The sequence below is a fragment of the Geospiza fortis genome, unplaced genomic scaffold (assembly GCF_000277835.1).
Source record: "Geospiza fortis unplaced genomic scaffold, GeoFor_1.0 scaffold29, whole genome shotgun sequence".
NCBI classification, from domain to species: Eukaryota; Metazoa; Chordata; class Aves; order Passeriformes; family Thraupidae; genus Geospiza; species Geospiza fortis.
The window spans coordinates 4512677-4536260 of record NW_005054349.1 but is presented as its reverse complement, the minus strand read 5'-3'; the positions used below and the strand labels follow the sequence as shown (position 1 = coordinate 4536260).

General features: G+C 42.6%; 1 protein-coding gene across 6 annotated transcripts in view; it reads right to left on the bottom strand.

The window, feature by feature from the left end:
- The window catches only part of LOC115948130, a 69294-nt gene that overhangs the window by 6398 nt on the left and 39312 nt on the right, over nucleotides 1–23584 (bottom strand). For 4 of the 6 annotated variants that reach the window (XR_004081975.1, XM_031058849.1, XM_031058848.1 and 1 more), the window contains exons 3-4: nucleotides 14275–14379; nucleotides 12595–12684 (exon numbers count right to left, since the gene is read on the bottom strand). Coding sequence is in view for 4 of the 6 variants with exons in the window: in XM_031058849.1 (XP_030914709.1) it covers nucleotides 12595–12684; nucleotides 14275–14379 (195 nt within the window). In the remaining 2 variants the exon portion in view is untranslated. Of the gene's footprint in view, nucleotides 1–12037; nucleotides 12685–14274; nucleotides 14380–23584 lie in introns of those variants that run through there. The other 2 variants (XR_004081976.1, XM_031058850.1) reach the window with 2 other exon arrangements.

Genomic DNA, 23584 nt, shown 5'->3' with positions numbered 1-23584 from the left:
AAACTCATTTATGGATATGTGAGAAGCACACACAAAAAACTTGACATTCCATGCAAGTATTTCTGTGTGCTATCAAATTTCATTGTATTTCACAGAGACCCAAACTATACAGACCCAAAATACACATACATTAGTGGACATGGGTTATTTGCCAAGGAGGAATTTACATACAGTACAAGTAAAACATCCTAATCTAAATCTATGACAATGGATACTCACATTCTTAAAGAGAAATCACAGCTGTTTGTCTTTCCTCTCATATTTATACAGATTGCAAAGCTGTTGACAGAGCACGATTTGAGCTGGGCCTTTCCAACTGCTTACTGTTATTTTTATTGCCGTTGTCAGCTATCTTTTCCATATCAAGATTAAGCTTAGATGAAGAGGTTCTGATATCCCAAACCCATACAGGAACACCCAGGTGGTCAGGCAGGGATTGCCAGTGACAGACCCCAGGTCCCACTGCTGGTCCTTGTCCCTTTGAAACTCCCAAACCCTTTTAGTTAAACCAAGTTTCCATCTTCATTTCCCACACACACACAAGCTGCCCATCCCCAAGCCAGACTCTGCAGATCCTCTAAAGCCCCCTTATACCTTCATTTTTTGGGGCCCTTTCCTTCTGTTGAAACTTGCATTATTTCTGCTGAAAACTTGCTTTTCCTCCGAGCCTCATGCTCGGCTCCGCGGCAGGGGGTGAGCATCTCATCTCAGCAGAACAGAGAGAAAGGCAGAGCTGAGGGGAGATGGGAGGTGTCCCTGTGTGATTTCCCACCTCCCTGGGAGAGGGGACAGGGCATCTGGGGGCCAGGGAGCTGGAAATCATCCCACCTCCAAACTGGTAGGATGTTTGCTCGGGGACGTCCCGCTGGGCACACGCACTGTGCACTATAAATAGTAATGTCTTCCATGCTCCTCTCAACGGAGAAATCTGCAGGAGGGGAAATAGTCTCAAATCTGTGTCATTTTCAAGGCAAACAGAGCCAGCCTCATTCCCTCCTCGGCAGGGAAGCTGGAGGTAGGGGGTGCTCACCCCCAGCCCCGCGGAGTTGGGAAAAGCAGAGCCCAGCTGAAGACTCTGGGGGTGAAGAACTGCCCCACTACTCACTCTCAACCTCCCCAACCCAGTTTGTCCCACAGGCATTTTCCTTTTCTTCCATGAGCAAGCTGAGCCCCTCTCCCAGGAAGATGCTGGTCGCCCTGAAAGGTTTAGGGGGTGACGTGAGGAGGTGGCATTACCTGCTTCCCAAAGCACCCCTGCTGGAAGGGACGGCCAGGTGCTGCTCCCCCTCTGAATCCCACGGATTCCCAGCATGGAAATGGAGCTGAGGAGAGCAAAGAGCACCGCAGTGCTCTCTGCCCAGAAGATATTAGTAAAATACCTCTCCCAGTAAAGATATTAAGTTTGTTATTATTATTTTAATCCCCCAGAGAGTGATCTGTACCCCACCTGCAAAGTCCAATAATTCTGTTGGTAGCAGAGCAATGCCCCTGCTCTGCTCCCCACCACTGCTCCGAGCCAGCTCCCTGGCAAAGCATCCCCAGGCCCAATTTGGTGCCAAGTCTGTTATAAAACCAACCACGGTGCGCATGTTTTCAAGGAGAAGAACAAAAGTATGAGAAAGGGAAAAGCTTCACACATCTTTAGCGTGGAGAATGTATTTAGTGCTCCCAGAACCTATTAGATGGGGTGATCCAGGCAATTTATTGTTTTGTCAATACCTTTTATTTTGATTTAATAACTTACAAACCCCACGGTCTATCTGTAGCGCAGCCTCAACTTTCTTTACACAGCCCCACTTAACTTCCAAACACTTTAACTTTCAGGTCAAATCTCTGTCATATTGATAAATGGGTCTATTTAAATTTTTATCACCAAAGAGTTCTCCCTGGTGTGTTTTTCACTATCAGATTTCACGCCCAAAATAACAGGATACTTATTATTTTTTGTTATCCACCACACACACGAGAAGAGTCACTGCAGAAAGCCCAGATGTGGTGGGGAAACAGCTGTAATTTGTCTGCAATAATCTCATTCCTACAGACATTTCATACAGAGGGTGGTACAATATTTGCAAGAATACGTGTAAAAAACGGGTGAGAAAGCCCAATATGGGATATATTCACTAAATTCAGTCTGCCCTGTGCTAACAAATAAACAGCTCAGAGTTTTTTACCCTCCCAAGGCATTTCTGTGCACGATGTAGAGGCCCTGGACAAAGTTTAATCTGATTTAGCCATTGCTTCATTAAGCAAACAGAGAAAAACTACTATAAAGTCAACAAGTTTTTAGATATTATTATAAATAATCACCTGGTTTTCTTGCCAATAATCAGGATCAAAACTACAATCCTTATAGCCCTAAGTAGGCTACGGATGTGTTTCACCTCCCCTTTAAATGGTATTAAAAGCTGAATTCTGTGGCTACTGTAAAGATAATAAAAACAGATACTGCAGGAATAGAGAAGTGTTTAATGACAAGTCACAAAGAGTTCTACTGAAAGGAAAGCAAGAGCAAGAAAGGTTAAATAAACAGAGACCACAGTGCCTCCCATCTTTCTTACATTACCTTTCAATAACTCTAAGGGGAAATTTCCACTAGCCATGATTTGATTTCCCAGATCTGTGCATTAAATATTTACTTCTAACTATAAACTTATAGGAGATGCAAACAAAAACTAATTTGCATTATTAATGATGCAAGAAATGTGATGCTTAGTCCCTTAAGATTCATAATAAAGCAAGAAATGTTAGAGATTTACTTTCTTTTTCATTTTAAAAGGCAAGTTAAAATGATAAAACTTATTTAATTAACAGAGAGTCTATTTATGAATTAGTTGTTTCTGCCAGCAAGAATGTTTTTAAAAAAAAAACTGTCTGAAATGAGACTGAGACTACAAAGAGTCCATTTTCAGCTTGGGAGTCTCAAGGGAAAAATCAAAGGGTTTCTTTCTTTCAACAGTTTGGGTGAGATGATATTTTGAGATGTTGACAGCTGCCAAACTGCAGAACCAGTGAAGAACTACCAAATTGGAGTCATTTTTATCTTCTTGAATTTTCTTCAATATTCAGCTCGACTTCCTTTAACAGCTCACAACTGAAATTTCTGCTTGGTTAAAGGGTTTTTCTCTTCCTTCAGTGCCTGCTCCGGGATAAACATGAACTCTCTCTCTTCTAAAATCCACCATAAATAATAGAGAACCGTTATTATTACTTCTTGTAGTGTTTCTCTTTTGGTAATGCATTAATTTGCATTCTTTTCTCCCTTATGTGCCCAGTGTGGAACCAAATTTCAGTGGTTCATCATCTTTATCATCTCTATCCCACTGAATTTTCCCTCTCTGTTTACTTACAAGATATTAGCAAATCAGAACTAATGGTCCTTAATAAACAGGGTAGAATTAAAAGTCAACATTTAAAACTTGTTTTCTTCTTTTCTGACCGAAGCTGTTTGTAAAATTCAAGTCAGTCTGTAGTTAATATAATAATAGTGATAATGATAATAACAATAATTAATAATAACAATAAACAATGCTTTCCATGTAGCTCAGAGTGGTTTTAGTTTTCCATTTTCTTGCTAATTCCTGTTTCCACTGCTAAAGCCACCCTTCCTTTTTTAACCCTTTCATTTGTGCCAGTCCCATGACCAGCCTTGTGATGGTTTCTCCTCTGCCTCGAACATCTGCCCCACGTTTCAAACCTCTTCCACCAGATAATCAACCTGTGCTTGCCTTCACCCCATGTTCATTGACCAAACCAGAGTGGAACAAACCCCTTCCTCTCATTGTTCAGGGTTTCAACCTCTGCTTCAGCTTCCTCACCTGCTTCTGCCTTCTTCCCTCTCACTGTCACCTCCGTGTCCTGAAGAAGAGCACCTTCGTCTTCCTCCAAGCCACCATTTCTTGCTAACCTTGTCCTTAAGGTCTGTCCCAGGTGTCCCTCTGTCCTTGCTAACCTTGTCCTTAAGGTCTGTCCCAGGTGTCCCTCTGTCCCCTGTCGCCTCCTGAGCACCTTTCCTTGGTGGGACTGGGGTGGCCTCATCTCATTTTGGTTTGTTCCCACCAAAACCAGCCCAGGCAACCCCAGAGTGAGCAAGGAGCCAGTCCAGAGCTGTGTTCCAGCAGGGCAAGGGCAGAGCCTCTGGCGCTGCTTTAGCACACCCAAATTCTGGTGTATTTTGTCTTTACAGCACCGAGCATGAATGAGCAGAATTTGTGCCTGATCCCCACTCAGAGACAGAGGAATTTCTGGAATCCTGCAGCCACCCAAGCCCTGCTCTGCCTCCTGAGATCTGAGGCAAATATTAATTGGAAATATCAAGAGTGACTTCTGCTGGCACCAACACCTCAGAATTTGGATTAGGTGCATTTTGGATTAACTTTCTTATAAGAAAAATCCCCCAAATTTATATTTAATTTAAAAAATGTCTCAAGAATAGAGGTTCAAGTATTGATCACTGCAGGCATCAGATAGCTTTAAAAAGGGGTTTTTGTGAATTATTGTAAGAGCTTAATGTCCAGCAAAGGTAGTGGTGTGAGAGAGAATTATATCCCCAGATGTACCACAGACCTGTTCCCATCAATGACCTAAGAACTAATTTACAATTACATGGGGAATTAGAATGGATTTCTATAATTTTTTCACATTTTTCAGTGCAAAAAGCAGCACATAACTTTTTTTGGGAGAGCTCCTGTCAACAAAAGAAAACCATTCTCCCCTTTCCAGGATCCCTTCCCACACCATTCTGCTCCTAAACTGGTGAGACACAATACATGAAGTCTTCCTTAACTCTGAAAATAAGAAAGGTATAAATACAGAGATTATCAATTCAATGCTTTTAGGATTAATAAACCACATGAAGACTCTCCAAATGATGTCTCTAACTCAGCAAACACAGATCAAGCTGTGCAGCCCACACAAGCCAGGTGGGAGACCAGGGGTGAAGCCAGCCTTGCCCTAATTAATTAATTTTGTGAATATCCTCAGAGGATGACCCTTCTTTAGCCCAGACTTGAAGCACAGCAGTACCTGCATCTCCCCAGGGCCAAGAGAAGCTCTCCATGGAGCAGCAGGACAGACCACCATTGGATCCCAGCATTCCCCATCCACAGGAGTCCAAGTTTTGTTCGCTGTCCCTTCATCCCCCACCCTGCTCTGGACATTTCCATTTGAAATCAGGATCTGTCACTCCTCCAAACCAGGTATTTTACTTTTCTGTCTGAACCTGAATGAAAAAATCCTGAATCCCTGGGTGTCTGACATCAAAGTGGCATAGAAGGGAGCTACTGGGATGGTGTTGTGGCATTAATGCTGCACTAGAAAGGAAGAGCAGATGGGCAGCGAGGAAGCAAATCCTGTTGAAATATGATTACGTGACACTGAAGATAAGGAAAACCATGAAAACTAAAGGGCAGGTAAGGAGATTTTAAGCGCAATATAAAGGGGGATTTGTGGCACATGTAATTCTTCCTTTAAATGTTTATTAAACATATATTTCTTTTTTTTTTTTTTTTTTGCCTCTCAGTTATAGCTACAGAACATTTTGTTTCTCTCTGTGCTGTCTACAGGGATTAGCCAAAGCTGAAGGTCCTTGCTGCTTTTGTATCTACTGGATGTTTGTTTTATTCCCTCTCACAAAATACATTTCCAATTAGAGATGAAAACAGGAGGCAGAAAGGGAAGAATGTGCCACAAAGTATCTCTGGCATTCCCAGAAAAAAAGCCCATGATTTTTTGGACGATGATGGCTTCACTTCAATCATGCTCCAAATCAAGATTTGTCCATCTCCATCTTTCACCAGGCAAATCTGGTTTCTGATCATTCTGTTTCTTACCTGTTGCTTGCCAAATTAGAAAGTCTTTTGTAAGTATTATGGGATGGAGAACACTGATTTTTTTAAAATCTATGTTTAAATTATTTGTGCTGATGCAATCAGTCACGCCTTTCAATAAATTACTAATGGTGGGTGAATCCTCGTTCTCAGCACCAACACAAATAGGTTTTGTTCTCACATCCCTGTACATGCCCACGACCACCAAACCCAGCCCTCACTGTGCCAGTTTTCCTGGGAGCTCATTTACAGCCCTGAGTGACCCAGAGCCTCCAGCCCTCCTCCTCCAGTGGGACATCCTGCTCCAGAGGTGGCCTTTCACCACGTGGTGCTGCTTCCTCTCAGCATCTCTACATTTTCTTCTGCCTCTCAGAGAAGATTTAATTGAGCCTTTAACTCAAAGGATCCCTGGTGGAAGGGGAAGACAGGGAAGGAGCAAGCGATGGATGGATGGATGGATGGATGGATGGATGGATGGATGGATGGATGGATGGATGGATGGATGGATGGATGGATGGATGGATAAAAACCTCATGCCTTTTTTTGGCCAATCTACATATTTTCCTGTACTTTTCCACATCCATAAATCCAATGGGCTCTTTCAATCCTCTCTGAGCTGTGCTCCAGCACAAACTTGGGATGAAGAGGGACAGGGAAAGGCAGGTGAGTGCAGATCCAGCACTTGGGAAGAGGAGACCTCCCCACCAACCCTGCCAAACCAACACTGCACTGAAATAAATATGCACCATTCCCTGCATATAAAATCTGCATTTCTTTTCTATTTGCATTGGAAATCCTGGCTCAGGCCTGTGGCTGGGATTGGGGTGGCGTGTGCTCATCTCGTATTGCTTGCGGCCAGTTAGAAAAATCACATAATCCACCGCAGGTTTAAAACATAATTTAAACCTGCCAACTCTCATAACTTCCAAGAAGGCAAATTTACCATAAAAAAACTGGTTTCCACTTACTTGATTTTATATTCAGATCCCTGGCACACGGGCCTGCCACCAAAGAAGCCTTTTATGCAAGCACATAATCAACGGAAGCCTTCATTTTCACTGTGGTTGGATTTAATGTGATAATGAATATTCCAGTGTCAGCTCTGGGTAAACGGATGGGGTTTCACCTCAGATTCCCTCCTTCCAATATCTCACGCAGGCACAGGCTTGCTGAGTGGTAAATAATTTAGCAGCACCAGCAGAAGGACACCTGAGATGTGTTCCCGAGGCGGGCGGATCCGCCGCGCTCGTGTCCTGCCCCGTGTTCCTGCTCTTGTAAACAGCAGCCGTGGAGAAGCTTGATTACCTATTTATAGCTGGCCCTTGCAAAGGAGAAGTCCTGGAAAAATGCATGGCTTCAGCCAGCTGCCTGTGGGAGAATGCCCCTTGGGTGGCCCGTGGGCACTGGGGAAGGTCCATGCACACAGTGCTGGGCAGGGAAGTTCGGGGGTGCATCCCAGACCAGCGCCACAGCCAAGAGCAATGCACATTCCCTAATTAGCAACATTTATTTTTATTGTCATTTGCAGAGCTACAGCTGATATTTCACATTCATTTGAGAGTCTCTCTGCAGTTTGCAAACATTTACCCACCCCATACGAGGCAAATCCTTTCATGCTCATTTTCCAGACACAGAATGTGATGAAATTAATGTTACTGTGAAAACCTTCCCTTCCAGATTCCCCTGTTTGCCCCCAGATCTAACCCTTATTACCCAACCAGGCCTGCCTGGGGGAGCAGCTTGCCAACATAATTGTTAGGGATCTGCCCTTTCTTTGGGCTTCTCACCTATTTCCCAGTCATTGGCTGATGTTTTTCCTCTCCATTTTGCCAGTTTCAAGTTTCCACTCCGACACCAAATGCTTCCCTCCTTTCCTACTGCTGTTAACACGAGGCAGATCAAACAAACACAAAAGTGTTTTCTCAAAAAATAATCATTAAGCATCTCGTGGAGTTTGGTTCCAGTGACAGCTGAATATTTGTTTCATTAATAAGTCATTTGCAATTAATTCCTGGAGTCATTTCTAAAAGAACATTGTGATGTTTCCATGGTTTTAAAGTGGCAAAACACCAGCCATTCTTTGACAAAATTTCAGTGCAAAGTGCTCAAAGGCATCCACTGGAAAAATCCAGCCTCTGATGAGGAGTGTCCTGTGATGTGGGAATGTGGCTCCCATTAGTGGAGAGGCACCTCTCACATGGAAATACCTGCAGGATTCAAAGTTTGAATTTCAGGTGCATGAGTGCTCATGCTGCTCCATTCAAATGATTAGTAATGAAATTACTATTAATTTCTGTTATATAGTAACTATATAACTATGATGTAGTTATAACTATTATAGTTATAATTATAACTATTATCATAGTTAAGGGCTTTTTTTCCATTTGAAGCTCATAAACAATTTCCCTATGCTGGAAATATAACAAAATCTCCAGTACAAGTGGTTCAGTGTCTCTCTTTTCAAACAAAAGGCTGGGTGAACAGGTAATTTTCATCCTGCCTTCTGAAGCTGAAGATGCTCCAGCTCACAAAGGTTCCTGAGGCTCTAAAATCCCACCAGGATGAGCATCTCTCCTTGGAGATCCAAGGGGCTCCATCCTCAACCCACCAAAGTCACCTTCTGCTGGGGATGGAATAGGCACCATTTGCATTGATGTTTCATTAAGAATTAAATAACAATTTATCATCTTTCACAGTGCTCTTTCTAACCTCATGAACTGGCACGATTTGGGAATAAATAGCACAAGAAAGAATCTCTAATCCTGGGCATCAGCTCCACTTTCACTCTAAATCCCGAGCCCTGACACGGGGCCAGCAGAGATGAAGGACATTTCTAAGCCATAGAAACAACTACAATTGTTGTCATCTCACCTTGTCAATAACCTTCCCCCAAAATCACAGGTTAGAGAGGTGTCTGTAATCATTAACAGCCTGGAGGAGAAGCACATTACCAAAGCAACAAACCTCTAATCAACAGAGTGGGAGCAGTGCAGAAGAGAAAAATAACTCCTTAACGAGCCAGTTGCAATAATTTTTTCTTTTTAAAAATCAAGATTTTACTTGGTACATATAGTTACCATCCCACAGTGGCAAAATTGACATGTTGGAAAAAGTGAACGTTATAAATTTCTGCCTACTTGGGAATGTAATTTGCTGGAATTACAGTTTTAGAGGGAAGTGCTTGCAGGTTTTCATATTCATCAGGAAGAGGACTAAATCTGTCCATGAACTGACACAGCTCTGAAGTGAAACAAGAGAAATGGCAAAAAAAAAAGCGTCAAATATTTGGTTTGCAATCAAAAATTAAGACAAAATATTTTTAAAACTTAAAAATGCCCATTCTCAAACATCATAATGGAGATGAACAGATAAACTTGGGGTCTGGAAAGCAAAGTTCTAGAGCCACTCACAAAAATCTTCAAATGGAAAGGTTTGTAATTTGTCATGAAAAGCAAGTTAAAATGAATCTTTTAAATGTTATTGCAATGCTGTAACTTATGGGCTAAAAAATTAATAAAGTTGGATAAGAGAATCTATACAAAAACCCCGTAAGAAAAAATGGAAACAATCAATTTTGCACCTTTCATCAAAACCCCAGGAGCTGCTACACAACTATTTCTATGATAAGATGTGACTTTGCCTTGAATGCAATTTGCAATCTATTAACTTGATCCAGTTTTCACTGAAGGAAATGAAAAGATTACCATTGACTCCAGTGAAAGCTGGATTAGACTCTGTTCACATTCACAGTGGGGAGGGAAAAAAAAACCCTTAATGATTATTTATGCCAGAAATTCCAGTGTAAAAAGCAAAACTGGTGCAAATGTGTTGAAGAATTTGAAGAGAAAAATGAGCACAGTTGATATAAAATATAATTCCACTAAAAAGTAGAAGATTACTAATTACTCTGGATGCACTTATAGAGAAGCTATAGATGTAATTAAATAGCACAAATATACTTTGAAATCCAATTATAGCAATGGAGCAATGATTACACAGTTGCATGAAGAGTTAAAATAAAATATGATAGCAGATAAATGGGTATATTAGAAAGGCATTATTAGATTTCCTTGCATTTATCCACCACTGAGTGCCACCAACCCTTCAAGCCAGGGACAAATAGGAGAAAACAGATAGAGGAGAGAGATTGAGTTCTCCTGCTAAATATAGACAGCAACAACTGAGATATTTCTACTAAAAAAGATAAAAGGAGAGATACCAGCTAACAATTCATGGCATACAACAAATCAAAATCCCGAGTCTTATACACAATCCTGCTGTTCCACCAGAATTACCAACTTTTGTAAACACCAAACCATAAAAGGAGCAAAATTCAGAAAGGATTTACTGCAGGAAGTCGAAAAATCTCCAAGAAAACACAATATACCAATAAAGAGCCAATTATTGCACCATCAATATTCAGCAGTGGACTATCAGGGCAAAGCTATGCAGATTCCATTAGGAAAAAATACAGCCATGCCTGTCCTTTGGCAGGAGAACATTACTTAGAGATGGGAAAAGGGACTTGCACTTTATTTGTGGGTTTAAATAATAATTTGATACTTTACCCATTATGTTGAAGAATTAACATTTAGAGGAAACAAATGCCTGTCTCTTTCTGATTTAAAACTAAGTCAGTTCTTGCTCTGCTTTCTCTTGTCCTTGGAATTCACATTGCTTTAAAATATACGGATATTTATGGTATATAAAAGGTATTTATAGAATATTCAAGGTTTGCCAACTTTTGAAATCCAAGGGAAATATTCACCAATTGCCAGTAACTTGCTCATCTCTCTTACAACCTTACCTGGTTTTAAAATTGAAACATAAACCAGGCACAACTTGCAAGAGGTTTTGGTGAGAATTCCTCTCTGGTGAATTGGTAAATGCTTCTTTGGGAGTGTCCCCATTAATAAACACCTGCAATCAACCCTATTTCCCAGTTTATCCCCATTTTGCAGTCACAGGGAGAGGGCTCATACAGGGTTTTACTTTGTGAGGGACACAGACTGTGTCTGCCCCTCCCCAGGTATAAGATGGGCTTTAACCTAATCAAAGAGGGGCAAAAAAGAATGAAAACAACCCCTAAAAATAGTCTCTTATTCTGCTTTTGCTGCAACACTACAAACAGAAGCATCCACAGGCTCAGCTCTGCCTTGGCTAAGCAAATCTCATAAATGTCTGAATTTCCCATTATGGCCATGATTTCTAGAGGGAGATGAAATCTTTACCTCTCTCTAAATTGATGGGAGTCTCCCTCCTCCCTTCAGATGCCAGAATATGGAAGTAGAAGAGTCTCCCTCTGAAGGCTGTATTTTATAATACTCTGATGAGATGCCTTTTGATTTAGGGTTGGCATGAAGGAAGAAAAAAACCCCGGTGTAGTCTGCCAGCTCATCTAACCCAACTTTAATCACTTACTGTGTAGACAGCTATATCTGAGCCACTCATCTAAAATCCCTTTAAAGTCAATGGTGAGAAATAGATGTTTTTAGGATGCAATTAATTGATTGGAAGGAAGAGGGATCTATCACATATGGAAAAGAATTATGGCCCGAAGGGTTCTGCTTTTCCTCATTTGCTTTACAGGAGTTCACACATCTGCATTTGAACAGTCACCCAGGACAGGTGAGAAGAATATCTCCAACCACTATTAACAAATCTCTCTTGGTGTTTTTTAATCTGTTTTCCTGTTCCCTTCCCTTCTGCTCCCACACCCAGTCTCTCCTGAGGTATCAGTTCAATTTTTTTGCATTACAAGCCCATTAACCTCTCAAAGAAATGGGTTCATCCATCTGATGCTAATGAAAATTTTTGGATCACACACTAGGGCCAGAAGAACTGATCCATCAGGTTTAAAAAAGACAGTAATGGATATTTTCATGTCAATTGTCACAGAAATATTTGGAATAAGACAAATAACAAAAATGTTCCTACAGCTGTTCCACTCCCCCAAGGGCCCTTCAGCTCCCAGGACTGTGGGTGGTCACCACCAAAATGCACCAAAAAATGATGGTGGATACAGAGAGTTTTAGGAGCAGGGGTGAGGATTTTCATGGAGACAAAGAAAAATATTCCCCCTCAAGAAGAGGTGGCACATCTGTCGCCTTGAACACACAGCAAACTTCTGGAAGAATCAAAATTAACAAGAATAAATTTCCCTTCACCAAGAGAGACCCAACAAAGCCAACTTGAAACAAGTTCTGCCAGACTTGAATATTGTGGAGCCCCCCAAACCCTTCCCTTTGCTGCTCTACCACCCAAAGCACAGCCCCGCTCTGCAATTCTGCTCTGACAAGCTGGTGAACCACAGCCCATTTCCTCTCACCCAGCAAAGAGCACCATTGTGCTGCAGGTCTTTGAGGAATCTGCTGCTCACTCTGACATAAGGGAGTTGAGTTTTGTTTCATGTTTCCCTCGTTCTGGGCATTCATCTTCAAAGTGCCTGGCACGCACCCGGGGAGCCTCAGAACCTATCAGGGGCAATTCAAAGAGCTTTGCACAGAGCAGGAGGGGGCTCCTGTTCAAAGCTGCAGCTTTGCATCCGCCAGAGAGGAGCAGATTCAAACCCAAAGAGGTCACTTCACCTACCTGTAGTGGGATCTCATATTCAGAAGACTCTGACTAAAAATAAGGGCTATTTAGGCAGTGTGATAACTGAAAGCCTCGAGGCGATGCTCTTTCTCTCTGCCTCACACACAGAGCAATATCTCCTTTAGAGAAAACCTCCAAACTCTGGGAGACATAATGGCCTCAGAAAACTTACTCAGGGATTAGCTCCAGCTGTAGCATCCTCCTGGTTTCTGCACAAAAGTTTCCAACGAGCTGGACCACCACAGGCCCCTGTTCAAACTGCCTGAAACAAGGAAACTACAATAAACACTTGTTCAGGACAGTATGGAGTAGCAAAAACACTGATTCCTTTCAATTACCCCATTTAATGCAATAGAGAGGGAATATTTTGCTTGGTTCAGAAATTACCATGGTCAGAGCTGGAAGCCCCTGGATAACATAAGGGCTCTGCTTGGATGGGCACTGCTCAAACACAGAATAATTCAGAGCTGCTTGCCCCAGAATTTACCATTTTCAGAAAAGTACAGAAGAAAATATTGTTGTCTGAAATTTATACAGGAAGAATTGAGACAAGGGGTTCAGGTAGAGATGTTTAATATCATTGATGAGAGTAAGAAAAATTAGAAAAGGGTTAAGAGAAAGAGAAGCATAATGGTTTCATGGATTATCTGCAGAGTCTTTGTATCAGGCACTTGGTATTTTTAAAAACAATTTCTATTAAATCACTGTAACACCTGATTTTATGAGATGTAGCAGCTCTGCATCCACAAGGGAATATCCTATTTGCCACTGGGAGAGGGCAGTGCCATCTCTGGCATTGATAACCACTGTCCTGAGCTAGCAGGGTCTCTCTCCCTGCTGCCATCACACACCTGATGTGGCCACATCCCTCCTCTTCCAACATCCACAGCACAGCCATGAATCCCACCTCTGCACAGTTTCTCCCACCTGAAACAGTTCTTCAGGACTTTTTCCCTCTTTTTTTTAAATACTATGTTAAAATGCACATCATCCTGCACTGCTTTCTCAGCCTCCTCTTATTCACACTGTATTTTTATTAAAAGCTGCAAAGCCTTTGTGACAGCCTGTGCCTGAATGGCACTTCACAGATACACTTGCATTACTCCCCACATCAAGTTTTCCTTTTTTATTAGTAGTCCCTGGGTTGTTGTTTTTTTTTTTGTTTTTTTTTCTTTTAACCTCAATTTAAACATCCCCTCCATTGCCATGCTTGATTTTGCTGCAGTGCTGACTGTGGTGTTTCAGGTTCACTGTGCTCCCTCCACGTTTGGGTTATAACAGCAGGCCAAGATGGATCATAAACTTTATGTCTGATTCTGCTTCTCACATAACATTTGTGGGGTTTCTTCACATTTTCCTACTTAGCAAAGGCATTATTCCTTTAAAGAATCTGATTCTGGGATCAGAATTTTAATTTAATTTAAAAGTTAATTTAATTGTCAAATTATTCTAGTGCTGCACACACCCAGGTACAGCCCAGTTTGTACAAGGCGTCTCTCCAGAAGAGCTGGAGCTTTTGAGGCCCTTTCACACTGTAAGGAACACCCTGTGTGCTCAAACCTGCCCTCAGAGGGTCTCCTACCCTGCTTTGGCACCGTGTTCCCTTTGGTCCATGTTTTATCCCCACTCCCATTGCTCTTGCACTGACCTCACCTGGAGCAAGGAGGCTGCAAGTCCTCTGTGTCCCTCTGCTGAAAGACCAATTGATTTATGCCCTGAATGTTTCCCAGGTTGTAAAACAGCAAAAATAAGTACAAATGAAGAGCCTCACGCTATTTTTCTTCCTGCTGTGTGCAATCGAGCCAGAAACTCTCCCTTCCTCCCAAAGAACCTGCAAATTACCTCAGCATACCTGAGCCACCAGGAGCAACACAACACTGGGAATATTTTCCCCCGACTTGTTCTTGTCCTGCTGAGTTCCTGCACAGGTCTGGGATGCTGCCTGCTTCCACAATGCCTGGTTGGAAACAAAAATCCTGCATGTGAATGAGGCACTAAACCTTTGCCACCAAAATATGTGAATAATTTTTAAAGAACTTCACATCCCTTCGGACATTGTGGAGTTGACCCCATCTATCTGTGGAGTCTGAAAGGGAAATAGATTCAACACAGCCAAGAAATAATCACAGGAAAGCACTTTGGATTCAGCCAAGGATGAAGTAAGGCAGTCTATTTTCTTCAAAGCAAGCTGAGGCCACTGCTCACTACATTCAAATACATCAATTACAGAGAGCTTTAATGGAAAAGGATTAAAAAGTACAAAGGTAAAACAAACAGCATCGCTGCAGTGTCCAGGAGGATGAAACAGCTTCCTTCTGCGGTGGGTATGATTAGAGAATTGCTAAAAAAAGAAAGGGAGGAGAAAGGGAAAAAAGGTTTCATGTACCTTGACCAGAATGGCTGTGACAGTGACAAGGCCAGGACACTGCAGCACGTGCAGTGTGGAATTCAGTCCCTATGGCCCCAATCTCACTGCCAGTGCTCAGATCTGAACTCCAGTTGTGTATTTCCTCTTCCCTTCTAGCCAGGAAACTCCATTATTTCATCAAGGCAAGGCCTTAGAAAAGATTATTTTTCCTTAAGTCTCTTCAGATGGTGTCTGTCCCAGGTCATTGCAAGCTGTTTCCTCCAGTCTACTTCCATCCACATTCCCATTTCCAAGATCTGTGCCATTCAGTTCCATCTTCCTTAAAAGTTTGGTATTGAGTTTTTCATGTGCCTAATTTGGGCTTAATTCGAGCCTGGGGTAAATCATTACAACTCAGATGGAGTCAATAGGAGCACAGTGACTTACATCAGCTTTGTGTCACTAAATACTGACAAGATTGATCTCCAACTTTTTCAGAACAAAAGATTTCTGAAGATGGATTAAACAACATAAATGCTGAGCTGTTTTGCCAGACTGCAAATGGCATAACACAAGTTTTGTGTGACATCTCTGAATTATCCCTTCGTGGTAATGTTGACATTACATGGTATTGACTCACGGAAGAAGCTTAAATACCCTTTTAAGTTTTCAAGACTCTTTGACAAAGCACTATTTCATTAACAAAATGTTAATGGAATCCAAGGAGCCTCCAGAAGAGCCTGCTGGCTGGCCAGGGGATGTAGCAGCACAGAGCAAAGCAATCCCGGTTTTTAGACAACAGGAAAGGAAGCATTTCATGCAGGGCACTCAGTGGCTGAGGGAGGAGGATCTGAGGGACCTTTCACAGCCCTGCACTGAAGGGCTACCACACCTTCTGCTGGAGAAGGTCAAAATAGCACAAATTAGGAAATGCAGCACACAAAGTGAGCGGGCAGAGACAGCAGGGTTGGCATCAGCTTGGAGAAAAAGCTTCTTGCTGGGAAAAGGAGGAAGGTCTGGAGAACATTGTCGTGGTGGTCACCTGCTCTGGGGCCACCTGTGGGAACAGGAATATTGCGTGCCTACAGCTGAAACTTGGCTCTAAGGGTCCTGCTAATCACAGGTCCAATTAGGTTGGAAAAGGCCCCTAAGACCATCAAGTCCATCTGTTAATGACACAATGGCTCTCAAATAACTACAGGGGTTGTATTTTATGGATTTATGCTGCTCAGGACAGAGCCATGCTCCCAGCACCTTCCCAACACCGACCTCTGTAGAGAAACACTTTGTAAGTCAAAGGAGAGGTGACAGACCCTCTCCAGAGCAAAGTTTTCTCCCACCCTGAGTACTCAGATTTTCAAACTTAAGCTTTCCTGCCATTTTCTAGGTCTGCAGTTACTTTATGTAACAAGGCAAGTCATTATTAACCAGAAAGACTGGAAGGGATGGGCAGAGAAACACTAAACCTCCACCCACTTGACACCAACAGCACATTCCCTCCCAATATTATTATTTCATCTGCTCCATGGACTCACATAAAGCAACAAGTGCAAGAGAATAAGGTAAAAAAAATAATTAAAAGTTCAGCGTATAAATGCAACACTTGACTGAGGCACTCAAGGGCCGCCTTGCTGCCTGAAACCACTTCTTTTTAATTGTTTGTATTTTAAGTTGATAAAATTCACAGGAGTAAAGATGACTTTGCCTGACTTCCAGTAGAAGCCATGGTGAGGAGCTGATGGGAAGGGGGTGAGGCCTCTGAGATGTTTGTGTGAATTTGTGCAACACATTGAAAATAAAGAAATAAAGGAAGAAAGAATCCCACAGAAGTAACAGACTCCATGAAACCAGGCAGGGCTGTGAAATGCTGCTCTCTGTCCTGGGGGCTGGATTGAGGGGGAAGAAACCCAAGTGTTAGTGAGGGGGGAGCCTCATGGGACTGCACTCCAGGCCTGTCATCAGCTCCAGCACAGACCAGGGATCAAAAAGGAAGATAAAGGTCCTCTGACACATCTGAATGATGGACGAAAGGCTCATTCCCTGGCTGAACACAGACATTTTGGGGCAATAGCAAAAGTGATGTTGATGGTCCCTCCTGTCCCCAGGTTAATGCTGCCCTCCACACCTCACCCTCGTGGGTTTGTTGGTTTGAATTCAAGGCGAATGATCTATGCCTTGAGAGCTGAACAAACACAACATCAGCAGTCTGGTGCCCCAATAAGAGGACAAAATCTCCTGCAGCAAGGGAGGAAAGATTTTGTGCCAGGAGATGATTCATTTTTCCAAGTGCCTTGCTGCTCTCCAAAGGAGAGGAGGAAAGCTGCACGGCCTGGAGGCTGCTTGGCTGCCCTGCACCAGTGCCAAGGAGCCTGAAAATCCTCTGCTCAGGGGATTTGCTCCAGCACAAGGCAATCCCACCTCTCAATTCACCACCAAAACACACAAGTTCCCAGAGCACACCCCTGGCAGGCAAACCAGCTCCCCAAATCCTCCAAATCTGCCCTCCAAAATCCTCCAGCTAAGAGACTTTCCTCAAATACTTGATGTAACTAAATTGGAAACCAAAGATTGAGGCTCTTTCAAGGATAACCAAATAAAGTCCTGGATGGCTGTTTTGGGGTAATGGCCACACAGAGCTCAGCCTCTGCACAGGAGGAGCACAGCCCATGAGCAGAGGAGCCAAGTGAGCTCTCAGGGCTTCCCACCAGTGTGGAAATTCAATAACTTAGTGAAAGAGAAAGGGAGAACACACAGCATTCCTCAAAGTTATCTTGGATAATACTGTAGGTTTCAGTATAAAATAACTTAAAGGACTTTTAGAAAAATTAAAATTCAAGGGAATTCGAGTGAGAAAGACATTTTGATCTTGACTGCAAAGTGTGGTACTTGCTCAAGGACACTGAACTTTGTGATCTCTCTGGGGTCACGAATTTTCCACATGAATTAACAGATGTCCTTTGAGCCACAGAGCCTGAGCAGGATTTTTTATCCCAGCTGAAGATCTGCCCCACGATGTTCACATCCCATTGCCAGGAAAGCATCTCCCACCCTCCAGATAGCCTTGGTCAGAGCCCTCTGTGAATAAGCACTTTATGATGTGAGACACTTGCAGTGCAGTGGGTCACTGGCAGCAGGGTTGAGAAAGGGACATTCACATCTGAAGTCACAAATCTCCACAGTCAATGCTGAAAAAATTAGCTCTGTCTCAAAGGCTCTTACAGACCTAAGGGAATCAACATGCTTGCAGAACACATTGCTGCAGTGTGCTAGCAAAGGTTGGGGAAAGCTGGAGACCCTCACATTTAAGAAATCAATCTGTGCCTGGCATGAAAGTTTCTCTCTTTCTAAACCTGAGACAAACACAGGTTGTGTTTGTTGTGCTCTCAGAAAAACCTGTCATCAAAAGCTCTCGCTCATCTGAACAGGACAGCAACACTCAGAGGCACAAAGACAACTGGAAGGCAGCAGGTCTGCAGAAGGGGCATTTTACTTCCAAAACTCCACTGCATGCCCCTGGTGCTTACACACATTTCTGTCCATTCTCTACACTTGTGCCCATTATTTTTTTTCAGCTGCCACATTTAACCACAAGTGCTGTGACCATAAATTAAAAAAAAGAACTTACTTAAAAAGACACCCCCCCAAACAGCAAATTCAACAACACTTACAATTGCATTAATATAAAATTCACTCGACACAACTGGCACCACACTGGAGGGTTTTCCTTTCCCAGTCCTAGGGAGGAGTTTAGTTGAGTTTAGCTTGATTTAGATGAGCTGAGCTGTTGCCCACCCTCCTTCCTGCTACTCAGGTGCCTCTCCCCTTTTGTTCCCCCAGGAAAACATTCATTCCTCCACAAGGAAAGCAGCTGTGTAGCACCAGGCACTGAGCTGAGAAGGTATTTACTATCTCTGCAGGACAATTCTAGGAATCAGCTTTTTTTTTTTTTAATCTCTGGATAGGTCTTTAAATCAAAGATTAAAGAAGTGAGAAAAGGTTTACAAAAACTGATATTCCCAACCCAGACATCTTCCAACCATAAATACTTGTCTTAGCATAATATGCAACCTTCAATATAGTGTTGTTTCAGGCATGTTTAGGTACCCTATAGAAATGACTTTATGCTGCTATTATTCCTAAAAAACTTCAGATGGCTTTGGATCCATCATCATTCATCATGTCAGCCCCTCTACGGGTAGTTACACACACTTTGTCTGCTCGGGTTTATCTAATAGCCAGCCTTGGGTTTTATTAATTTCCACTGCTTTGCAGAAACTACAGAGCTCCTACGCTCTTTTATAAATTATCTCAGAACTTGTAATCATTTTCCATGAAAACCCAGCAGTGCTTTAAAGGCACTTCAGCTCTTCCAGGGCTGCTACTTCCTTAAGGAGGGCATCCCAAATGCCTGATGTGGTTTGGGTTTCTCTGCTCTTTGTTTGCTGGGATTTAAACTTAAGGAAAAGCAGGTTTTGGGTGCTGCTGAAAAATGGATTCCCAAGGGCAAAAAACTGATTTGTGTGGTGGGAATATTCATCTTGAATGTTCAGCAGCCTGAGTTGGGCTCAAACCTTTTCGTCATCAATTTTGCATGTTAGGATTAAGGAGCATCCCTATAGAAGCAGAGAAAATCTGGATTTCCCCTGGCATGATCACCTGGCACAGAGCAGCTGTGGCTGACCCTGGAGCCCTGGAAGTGCCCAAGGCCAGGTTGGATAGCGTTAGAGCAGCCTGGGGTAGTGAGAGGTGTCCCTGCCCATGGATGATCTTTGATGTCCCCTTCAACCCAAACCAATCTATTATGGCTCTGTGACTAAGAAAATAAATTCCCTTGTGTACTATTGATATATATATGAAAATATACAAAAATATCTGCTTATCTATCAGGCATAAATCACATTTTAGATACCCAGGTGTAAGCACAGGGATGTGTTACATCTCTACAATTTTAGTTCCTGCAATTTCAGTTGAAATCCCCTCAGTTCACTGCCAAACCCATAATTGTGAATTTAACGGTTCTGCTGCAGAGAATGAAAAGGAAAACAGAACAACTATTTAGTGTGCATGTGTATATATATATATGTAGAATATTGTATATCTTTCCTCTAGCATGTTCCTTTATCCTGGTTTATAGAGGATTTCTCTGCTCCTCAGTGAGTTTTTGCTCTGTAAAGGCTGCACAGGAGGCAGGTGTAGGTGAGGGCACAGGGAAGGAAGGCTGCCATGGCACCCAGAGTCCTGGCCAAGGGCACAGCCACTGTCCCAAGGCCACACAGCTCCCGTGTGGCTTCCACAGCATCAGTCCCACCAGCCAAGGCTCCAGAGAAACAGCTCCTGCTCAGGATGCGGACCCACTGGGGTGGCCTGGGTCTGTGGCTCCCTCAAGCCTCCCCTGACACATGTCCAGCCCTTGGCCCACGTTGGGAGTCTCTGCTGGAGCTGCTCCCTGCCCTGGCAGCTCCACGGGCACGGAGAATCCCAGAGGGGCTTCCCATCTTCAAACACTTCCCTTTGGAGCACTCCAGCCACCTGTTCAGCACAGCAAAATATCCAACCCATTTAATGAGGCTTCTGGTAAAATCATCCCTTTGAAGTCCCTCAGACCACGACAGCAATTAACTCCAGGCCCATCCTCATTTCTGTTGTTTTACCTCAGATCATTCAAGATCAACAACATCACCGAGGGTGCAAATTATTTCCCTGCAGAAGCAGTGAGGGAATGTCTCACATCCAGCAGTCCCAGTCAGCTGCCAAAGTGACCTGACTGCAATCACAGCCACAACGTGGGGGTCCTCCAGTGTCCCTGGGCTCATCCAGGATTTTTAATAATGTCCCTTTTGCAGACTGAAGCCTGTGAGGAAATTCATTCTGTTAAGATTAAGGATGATTCTGCTGTAGGTACAGAGAGCACAGGTAAGGATGGCGTCACAGGACAACAAAATACACAAATGGGGTCATGAACTGTGGCACCTCTTAATAAAAATGTCCCCAAGCACATCCCACTTCAGCACCACGTGTGCATATGGATATTCGAAAGCTTTCCCCCAAATGTGCACAATGTGGGTTATTTCCACATTGCAAATTGCTTATAACAATGCACATTAAATCAAGTATGACATCAAGTGGATTATAAATAATATAATTTTGAAAAGCAAAAAGGATCTAAATGAAATATGAGTTTCTCCACATTAGAAATGGGAGAAATAACAAATGAAGAAGATCATGAGCAGTAGATACACAACCAGAGGTCATTAGTCTAAAATTACCCTTGGAAGGAACTTCTTCAGGGTTTTCTGTTTGCTTTATTTCAGTTTCTGGTTTTTTATTTGCTTTGGGTTCTGTTTTTAAAGCGAGCAAGAATAAGGATAAAAGGAAACGAATTCCCCACCAAAGGGCCTCCTACGGCCAGAGCGGGGAGACCTGCTGGCTGCAGGAACCTGTGCCAGGGGAGGGGACACAGCCCCCAAAGGGCTCCAGGCAATCATCCTCACCAGTGGCAGCATGGATATCACAGGGAGAACCGCAGAGCATCCAAATCCTTCCCCTGCTCTGTGCCTGCGGACACCCCCCATGCATTGATCCACTGGCCAAAGCGTTTCCCAAACCAGAACACGCCCCTCCCCAGCTAAAAAGGCAGGAGAAATGGTCACAACCTGGAATTCTGTGAGAAATCCCAGTATTTTCCTCAGTATTTCTTAAAAGATCCCTGAAAAGGTTCCTAAAATGATTCTGGAGAAACTGAGTTTGGGAAAGCGTTTTATGGAAATGTTCCATTTTAACGAGGTGCAGTGGGAGGCTGAAAATGCTCCAGTTGCCCAACTGGAACAAAATATAAGGCAAAGCATTGGGAAACAGGAAAATGACACTGTAAATAAATAAACAAACAAACAAAAATATACAAGATGCTTGAACAAGCTAAAATATTACAGCATCATCAAAACGAAGGACCTCAACATTACACCAACAGAGATGAAAGTCAAATGGCACATTGGAACATGTTTCCTCTCAAAAATCATTATAGCCAATGAAATTCCAATAGGAATTTTCTTTTTTATTCAGACTGGGGTATAGATTCTGAGCTCTTGGAGCAGGTTTTGACTCCTTTTCTCCCTAAGAAAATTGCTGTCATCCCAACCTCCTCTGCAAAGGTGATGCAGGAGAATAGAATTGGTACTCATTCTTACTGGAGGAAACCTATGTTTTCCATAAAATTGGTGCTCTTGGCTGATTTCTCAGCAAAAATGCTTTGAGCAGAGGCAAAGCAAAGCTATTGTTACCCAGACTTTCTTCCTGTAAGGACCCATCCTACAGTGCATTTACTGGTATGCTCTGAAATACCATAAATCATTCTGACAACGTGATACTTGTCAAAATAAAGGCATAAAATACATCTTGGAATAAAATCTCCTCAATCATATTTATTTGTTTGCTCTCTGGTGCCATTTGGCTTTTCTCAGTGGGTTTCCCAGTCGTTAGGGGGAATTAGTGAGATTCTGCTGGAAAAACAGCCCCATGTGCATATTCACACGCTGAATTTCTGCATCCAGCACTGTGCACTCATTCAAGAGAACTAAAAATAAAGCTTTCAAAGGACACTTCAGCTTTCTTGCTGTATTTTTTTCCCCCTTTTCCAGCTTTTTTTCCCCCATCCCCCTCGCCAAATATTCCACTAATGCTGAATGGTGGCGTGGTTTAAGGGAGTCCTGCATGGAAAGCTCCTTCAGCTGCTTAGCCCAACAGCATAAATTTGATCTCGTAATTAGTATTCAGCTCAGCATCTTGGATAGAAACCAATGTTACAGCCAAGAGGTGGTTTAAATCACATAAATCATAGATCAATGACAGAACTCTAAGCACTGGATAGATTACAAAAGTAAGCTTTAGTTAAAAATAGATTAACCATTTCCCTGCAGGAATTCCTTCAAAAAAGCCCTGAATATAAAACAAATAAAATTAAATCTGATAATTTTTTTTTCCTAATGTATGCATATACTAGATGAATTGTTCTTTCCCCTGACAGTTACACACTGATTAAAGAAATGTGTTAACATGCTATTTCAATGGAAAATATTGTAAATTGTGGGGACTTTAATTTTTTTAATGAGCCTTTAATAGCCAAAAAGTACATCCCAGCAATATTGTGTACAGCCAGGTTTATAGCACATATCCCAGCAGCTAACAGATACTTCTTCAGCTGCTGGTTTTATAAAAAGGGAAAAAAATCTTTCCCAAGCCAAGAAAAATGTTTTTAAAGAGTGTTTTAAAAGTATTTTGTATTTTAAATTTAACCAAGGAAGCACCCAGTCATAGGAAGCATCACAAACCATCAGCTGTCCTGGTTAAACGCCCATGGGGGTACTCAGCACCTTGGAGGATTGTGCCCAAGATCACCAAATCATCAAAAGTTCAGGGGAAGAGGAAATATGAGGTTGAGTCTCTTCTCCTTGACTGAGGAATGCAAGAGGATTTGGCTGCTGCAAGGTGATTTTGTCAGTATAAATGCCAGACTGAGGTGCTCCAGGACAGAGGGTGGCGCCCGGGAATCTGTCCTGCAACCTGGGAACTGCAGGTACAAATTAAAAGTGTGTTCTTGCTCCTGTACATTGCACTCTGTTTGCCTCCCATCGAGTCACACATTATTCAAAAGAAATAAAAAATAAATAAAGAAAAAAATTGAAAACAAAAAGACTTTGCAGCATCTGAAGGACAATTTGCACGCCTGTTTTGTTGGTTGCAGAATTGAAACCCAAGGATGCCTCAGCAGCACCTCAGCCATTGCTCAGATCAAGGAATTGCAGAATTCCAGCCAGCAGGT